The sequence below is a fragment of the Pseudophryne corroboree genome, chromosome 4, assembly GCF_028390025.1.
Source record: "Pseudophryne corroboree isolate aPseCor3 chromosome 4, aPseCor3.hap2, whole genome shotgun sequence".
NCBI lineage: Eukaryota > Metazoa > Chordata > Amphibia > Anura > Myobatrachidae > Pseudophryne > Pseudophryne corroboree.
In genome coordinates, this window is record NC_086447.1 from 928482570 (window position 1) to 928490994 (window position 8425).

General features: G+C 47.3%; 1 protein-coding gene across 2 annotated transcripts in view; it reads left to right on the top strand.

Annotated features, from left to right (window-relative positions):
• Window positions 1-7941, top strand: part of FLVCR1 (FLVCR choline and heme transporter 1) — a 29223-nt gene extending 21282 nt beyond the window's left edge. The window contains exons 9-10 of one of the 2 annotated variants that reach the window (XR_010176275.1): window positions 2018-2126; window positions 5677-5744. Coding sequence is in view for 1 of the 2 variants with exons in the window: in XM_063919057.1 (XP_063775127.1) it covers window positions 5677-5744; window positions 6341-6400 (128 nt within the window). In the remaining variant the exon portion in view is untranslated. Of the gene's footprint in view, window positions 1-2017; window positions 2127-5676; window positions 5745-6340 lie in introns of those variants that run through there. The other variant, XM_063919057.1, reaches the window with a different exon arrangement.
• Window positions 7942-8425: the final 484 nt, after the last annotated feature.

The following is an 8425-nucleotide window of genomic DNA, read 5'->3' on the forward strand; positions in this document are numbered from 1 at the left end:
GTCGTACCCCACCCAGCAGTGCAGCAATTGTAGTACAGGCATCCGGGGTGTGGTCACCAGTAGGTGGCGTTCCATGCGTCTCGCTGACTGAATGTTTTCCCTCCTTTTTTTTTTTTTTTAACCTTGTCCTTTCCTTAAGGTTGTATGAATCATAAGTATTCTAAACTACAACTCCCGGTATACCATGCGTGCTAGTGCCTGTTTCTTTTCACTGTTCTTTCTAATATTGTAATGGAAACTTATAGAACTGGTATCTTTGTATGTTGGCTTTTGTATCTCCCCCTGCTCGCTTGGTATTGTCAGACTTTGTTTATCCCTCTGCTTGCTTGGTATTATCTGCCTTTGGGCATCCCCCTGCTTGCTTGGTATTGTTTGCTTTTGTATCTCCACCTGCTCACTTGGTATTATCTGCCTTCAGGGTATACCCATGCTCACTTGGTATTGTCAGCCTTTGTTTATCCCCTTGCTCACTTGGTATTGTCAGCCTTTGTTTATCCCCCTGCTCACTTGGTATTATCTGCCTTTGTTTATCCCCCCTACTTACTTGGTATTTTTGGCCTTTGTTTATCCCCCTGCTTGCTTGGTATTGTCTGCTTTTGTATCTCCACCTGCTCACTTGGTATTGTCTGTCTTCAGGAATACCCATGCTCGCTTGGTATTGTCTGTCTTCAGGAATACCCATGCTCGCTTGGTATTGTCTGCCTTCACGTATACCCTGCTCGCTTGGTATTGTCAGCCTTTGTTTATCCCCTTGCTCACTTGGTATTGTCAGCCTTTGTGTATCCCCCTGCTCGCTTAGTATTGTCGCCTATGTTTATCCCCCTGCTCACTTGGTATTGTCTGCCTTCAGGTATACCCATGCTCGCTTGGTATTGTCTGCCTTCGTGTATCCGCTGCTAGCTTGGTATTGTCTGCCTTCAGGCATCCCCCTGCTTGCTTGGTATTGTCTGCTTTTGTATCTCCACCTGCTTACTTGGTATTGTCTGCCTTCGTGTATCTCTGCCTTTGTACGTCCCCCCTGCTCGCTTGGTGTTGTCTGCCTTTGTAACGCCCCCTGCTCGCTTGGTGGTGTGACAGCCGTTGCAGTTGCCTTTTATTTTATTTTTGCCTCAGTTTGTTAACAAATATTTGCACATAGCCTGTTCCTCGTGTATTGGAGACGGGGCCTTTGTAGCTCTTTAGGGTGTTGGAGAACTCTGAGTAAGAAGAGAATTGGCAGTGATACATAATCTTGTGACCCCATCAGAGGGAGAGCCTGACATTGGCTGATGTGGGACAGTGATGTGCTGCGTTTTGGGTGGGGCTCCAGCCTGGGGGTGTGCAGCGTTACTCAGCATTCTGAGAAAGGTGTGTGTGTGTTATCACACCTGTCTGCCAAGGAACGAGGGGTTGATGCTGTAAGCGCTGACTGTGCAGGGACAGTGCTGGAGCCCATAGCAGCCAGTTACATAGGTGAGAGGTAGGAATAATCCACATAGGAGCCTGTGGCGCTCCCGTACAGCGCTGGCTGGGATTCTCATTGGAATGGCCACAAGTTTATTATAACTACGTTCTGCGGGGCTCATCCTATCAGCATACATACTTGTTGGTGTGATGGGGTTTGTGGTTTCCACTGTTAAGACAAAGAAAATTCTAATTTCAGTTAATGGGCAGTTTTCATGTGGGTCAGGTATTCTGCCTGGTCAGGCTGCGTCTCTGCCACATACGCAGTGCAGACAGCCGAGGCACGAGGCACTTTGTGCTTGACAAGCAGCCCATACTATGCGGTATGTAGGTGACCAGACCCATATTGAGGTGAGGTAACCCTCATCATCCTGAGCTGGTTCCAGAACATGCCTGCCAGAAATGGGATACAGTCAGTGATTGGGGTTTACGTGGAGGCGCGGTGGAAGCTGGGAAATAGTTCTGCGCATAAACAAGATGGCTGAAGCTGCGAATGTGTACAAAACAGTCATGCTTGTTTCGGTCATTGCTGCGTCACTTTTACTATAAGCATTTTCTCCAACATTCCCCTCAGGCAGCTCCTGGATAATATAGAATAACCAGTCTGCATACCTCCAGCATCACCTGCTCTAAGCCGGACTGGAGAGCTCACGTCTTGTGTCACCAGGGAGCCACCAACACAGGTTACTATGCAACATACGTGTGAACAATATGTTGTGTTACATGACTGGTCTAACAATGGGGCGGGTGTGTTTGAGCTGAAGCTTTGGTACGCTGGCCACCCGTTTCTGCAGCCGTGTACAGGGGCCCTGAAGTGTCACTATGTGCAATGTTATGTATCGTTACAGCGGTGCACAATTTTTTATTTTTTGCTATGTTGCTGCCTCGGTATAGTGCTTACTCCATCCGTAACTTGTCTGTGTGACTATAGAACCTGCATTTCCAAAGCCAAAGTGCCCTTCCCCGCAGAAGAAGAGGTGACGTTGTAATGATCCCACGTGGAATGCGGAATAGAATGATTGCTTGTTACACTGTATATATGTGTATACAGAATCCGCAGAGGAAGAGGTGGCGCTGTAATGATACCACGTGGAATGCGGAATAGAATGATTGCTTATAACACTGTATATATGTGTATACAGAATCCGCAGAGGAAGAGGTGACGCTGTAATGACCCCACGTGTAATGCGGAATAGAATAATTGCTTATAACACTGTATATATGTGTATACAGAATCCGCAGAGGAAGAGGTGACGCTGTAATGACCCCACGTGGAATGTGGAATAGAATGATTGCTTGTTACACTGTATATATGTGTATACAGAATCCGCAGAGGAAGAGGAGGCGCTGTAATGATCCCACGTGGAATGCGGAATAGAATTATTGCTTATAACACTGTATATATGAGTATACAGAATCCGCAGAGGAAGAGGTGACGCTGTAATGATACCACGTGGAATGCGGAATAGAATGATTGCTTATAACACTGTATATATGTGTATACAGAATCCGCAGAGGAAGAGGTGGCGCTGTAATGATACCACGTGGAATGCAGAATAGAATGATTGCTTGTTACACTGTATATATGTGTATACAGAATCCGCAGAGGAAGAGGAGACGCTGTAATGACCCCACGTGGAATGCGGAATAGAATGATTGCTTATAACACTGTATATATGTGTATACAGAATCCGCAGAGGAAGAGGAGACGCTGTAATGACCCCATGTGGAATGCGGAATAGAAGGATTGCTTGTTACACTGTATATATGTGTATACAGAATCCGCAGAGGAAGAGGTGGCGCTGTAATGATACCACGTGGAATGCGGAATAGAAGGATTGCTTGTTACACTGTATATATGTGTATACAGAATCCGCAGAGGAAGAGGTGGCGCTGTAATGATACCACGTGGAATGCGGAATAGAATGATTGCTTATAACACTGTATATATGTGTATATAGAATCCGCAGAGGAAGAGGTGGCGCTGTAATGATACCACGTGGAATGCGGAATAAAATGATTGCTTATAACACTATATATATGTGTATACAGAATCCGCAGAGGAAGAGGTGACGCTGTAATGATACCACGTGGAATGCGGAATAGAATGATTGCTTATAACACTGTATATATGTGTATACAGAATCCGCAGAGGAAGAGGTGGCGCTGTAATGATACCACGTGGAATGCGGAATAGAATGATTGCTTATAACACTGTATATATGTGTATATAGAATCCGCAGAGGAAGAGGTGGCGCTGTAATGATACCACGTGGAATGCGGAATAGAATGATTGCTTATAACACTGTATATATGTGTATACAGAATCCGCAGAGGAAGAGGTGACGCTGTAATGACCCCACGTGGAATGCGGAATAGAATGATTGCTTGTTACACTGTATATATGTGTATACAGAATCCGCAGAGGAAGAGGTGACGCTGTAATGATACCACGTGGAATGCGGAATAGAATGATTGCTTATAACACTGTATATATGTGTATACAGAATCCGCAGAGGAAGAGGTGGCGCTGTAATGATACCACGTGGAATGCGGAATAGAATGATTGCTTATAACACTGTATATATGTGTATACAGAATCCGCAGAGGAAGAGGTGGCGCTGTAATGATACCACGTGGAATGCGGAATAGAATGATTGCTTGTTACACTGTATATATGTGTATATAGAATCCGCAGAGGAAGAGGAGGCGGTGGAATGCGGAATAGAATGATTGCTTATAACACTGTATATATGTGTATACAGAATCCGCAGATGAAGAGGTGACGCTGTAATGACCCCACGTGGAATGCGGAATAGAATGATTGCTTATAACACTGTATATATGTGTATACAGAATCCGCAGATGAAGAGGTGACGCTGTAATGACCCCACGTGGAATGCGGAATAGAATGATTGCTTATAACACTGTATATATGTGTATACAGAATCCGCAGATGAAGAGGTGACGCTGTAATGACCCCACGTGGAATGCGGAATAGAATGATTGCTTATAACACTGTATATATGTGTATACAGAATCCGCAGAGGAAGAGGTGGCGCTGTAATGATACCACGTGGAATGCGGAATAGAATGATTGCTTGTTACACTGTATATATGTGTATACAGAATCCGCAGAGGAAGAGGAGGCGCTGTAATGATCCCACGTGGAATGCGTAATAGAATGATTGCTTATAACACTGTATATATGTGTATACAGAATCCGCAGAGGAAGAGGTGACGCTGTAATGATACCACGTGGAATGTGGAATAGAATGATTGCTTATAACACTGTATATATGTGTATACAGAATCCGCAGAGGAAGAGGTGACGCTGTAATGATCCCACGTGGAATGCGGAATAGAATGATTGCTTATAACACTGTATATATGTGTATACAGAATCCGCAGAGGAAGAGGTGACGCTATAATGATACCACGTGGAATGCGGAATAGAATGATTGCTTGTTACCCTGTATATATGTGTATATAGAATCCGCAGAGGAAGAGGTGACGCTGTAATGATCCCACGTGGAATGCGGAATAGAATGATTGCTTGTTACACTGTATATATGTGTATACAGAGTCCGCAGAAGAAGAGGTGACGCTGTAATGATACCACGTGGAATGCGGGATAGAATGATTGCTTATAACACTGTATATACGTGTATACAGAATCCGCAGAGGTAGAGGTGGCGCTGTAATGACCCCACGTGGAATGCGTAATAGAATGATTGCTTATAACACTGTATATATGTGTATACAGAATCCGCAGAGGAAGAGGTGACGCTGTAATGATCCCACATGGAATGTGGAATAGAATGATTGCTTATAACACTGTATATATGTGTATACGGAATCCGCAGAGCAAGAGGTGACGCTGTAATGATACCACGTGGAATGCGGAATAGAATGATTGCTTGTTACTGTGTGAGGAGAGCTTTGTCTATGTTTGCATTTGGGAAGGGACATAACCTAGGACAGATTACCATGTGTGTGATGTTCTAGTATAGAGCGCTTGTGCCACCAAGTGAATGTATTCATGTAACAGTGCTTTCCCCCGTTCGGATGACTGTACCCCATTGTACATGACCTATTACATACAGCTCTTGCTTCACCTCTCATATTCCCATCTGTGCTTCTCAGCCATGCTTTGTAGCCATCAGGCAGAATTAGGCTCCAGCCTTCCAGTCTTACTAATACTTAGCTCCGTGTTGTTACTTTATCTTACAGCTTTCATCAAATCTGACCTGAGAAGACACAACGTCAACGCTGGCATCTCTAAGTCAGAAGTGAAGTCTGTAAGTATGGCTTTATGTTACCCTCAGGGACAAAACCTGCAGCAGACATAGACCGGGCGAGGAGCCGTAGACGTAGCTGGTCAATGGCTACCAACCGGGAGGATAAACTGTTCTCTTAGGGGTCAATTGTGTTCCGGAGCACGATCCCACCTTACACCTACATCATTACCCATAGAGGTGCCAACAAGAACGCATGATTTTGCTGCGAAGTTGGGGGAACCTTATATAGAAAATATTTCCACGCCCCGGCATTGTGTCTTGCAATTGGTTCGACCTTATAGTGTGTGGCGAGATCCAACTAGCAATTATCGCAGCCAATCCGATCACCTATATCCAATTGTACAGTGCAATGGAATTTGCAGCGTTCTATAAGAAACTGTGAATAAATAAATAGTATCTTGATGATGTCCGCGGTTCCCCCTCGAGCAGTCAGGATCCATTCTCAGCGATTTCTCCTGGGTACATAGATTGGCGCGCTCGGTGGGATGTGGCCGCCTGTATCTATGGCGCTGTACTGTGTGTGTCTTTCTCTCTGTTAGCTGTAGCACACCGCTTGTACTCTTCCTTAACCGTTTTCTTTGTCGCCTATTGAACAGGTCCCCGTAGAAAGTCCAGTCGAGCCTGCACCGAGTATACAGTCTGCAACGCAACTCTAGTTACTGGGGTGCAGGTGGATACCCCTTCCCGAGACGCAGCGCTGCGGAGTGTCCGGCGGAGAAGCCCTCATCTAGCACTGTATTTATTGGACCTTGTACTATTTATTGAACTGACTCATATGGGTTTACAGCTTTACAACAACCGACCAATGCGGAGGGATGGAGAATGGGACCAACGCTGCACGGGACTGTTATTTAAGGACTGTATGACTGCTGCAACATTATTTGCCTTCTATGCTACTTTCAGCCATTTTTTTTTGTACTTTGCTTTTTTTATATATATTTTTGTGCATCATGTGTGAGAATTCAGCACTATCCGGACAGGCCGCACCTGGTGATAGGGTGACCGTGGAGTCTGGGATTCAACTGCGCAGGACGTCTGTCTGGGAGTCCTCTGTGCGGAACCCGGTCTGGGACTCCCCTGTGCGCGTGACCTCTGTCTTGGGACTCCCCTGTGCGCGTGACCTCTGTCTTGGGACTCCCCTGCGCGGGACCTCTGTCTTGGGACTCCCCTGCGCGGGACCTCTGTCTTGGGACTCCCCTGCGCGGGACCTCTGTCTTGGGACTCCCCTGCGCGGGACCTCTGTCTTGGGACTCCCCTGCGCGGGACCTCTGTCTTGGGACTCCCCTGCGCGGGACCTCTGTCTTGGGACTCCCCTGCGCGGGACCTCTGTCTTGGGACTCCCCTGCGCGGGACCTCTGTCTTGGGACTCCCCTGTGCGCGGGACCTCTGTCTTGGGACTCCCCTGCGCGGGACCTCTGTCTTGGGACTCCCCTGCGCGGGACCTCTGTCTTGGGACTCCCCTGCGCGGGACCTCTGTCTTGGGACTCCCCTGCGCGGGACCTCTGTCTTGGGACTCCCCTGCGCGCGGGACCTCTGTCTTGGGACTCCCCTGCGCGCGGACCTCTGTCTTGGGACTCCCCTGCGCGGGACCTCTGTCTTGGGACTCCCCTGCGCGGGACCTCTGTCTTGGGACTCCCCTGCGCGGGACCTCTGTCTTGGGACTCCCCTGCGCGGGACCTCTGTCTTGGGACTCCCCTGCGCGGGACCTCGGTCTGGGACTCCCCTGCGCGGGACCTCTGTCTGGGACTCCCCTGTAACTGACCACCTGTATAATTGCTTTAAGATCACCAGGTGGCTTCTTTGAACAGAAACTATATTTTGTTTATCTGAGTGGAGATACGTGAGGATTGCGTGCGTGTGTGTAATCCGCCTCCTGCGGAACATAGCGCCGCCTTGTAATGTCATTGCTATTTGTTGTGGTGAGTGGGTGCCTGCGTCGGCACGTCCACTATGACCTACTGTAAATGATCTATGCAGGAGATCGCACAATACGGGCACTTTTACCAATCGTACTGTATACACCAGTATTACCCCAGCTTCATGGTAAATATGGCTCGGTGCATATTCCGGTTCTTGCAAAGTCATTTTGCTGTCTACGCTGTAACTCTGCATAATGTGGAATTAAGCCAAAAACTGCTGCTGTTACTGTAGAATAAATCTATATAATCTCTCGTCCCTGACAGGGATTATCGGCAAAGTTCCTTGTGGTTTTCTGCAGCTTATCCCTCACTCGCTTCCGCCTTCTTTTGGCAGTCGTCCTCTTTGTAGCGTTACCCTGAATGTTTTAGTATTTAGAACTATTTATGTTACAGGCAATGATGTGTTTTCCAGAGCTGCGGGAGGTGACCCCCAGGCTGTCCTGCTGGGTAAATGCCATGCTAGGGAGATCAGACCCCTACCCTACGAAGAGTAGGCTGGGGGGTAGGGGAGACGTTTTGGCTGGTGGATCTGCCGTCTCGGACATGGGAGTGACAATCCGTGCTCTGGGAATGTCCGTCTGCACTGGATATAGTAACGGGTAAACCAGTCGCAGTAATCACAGTCTTGGACCAAGGCCCAGATTTATCAAGCCTTGGAGAGTGATAAATAGCACGGTGATAAAGTACCAACCAATCAGCTTCTAACTGTCATTTTTCAAACAGTCTGTAACATGACAGTTAGGAGCTGATTGGTTGGTACTG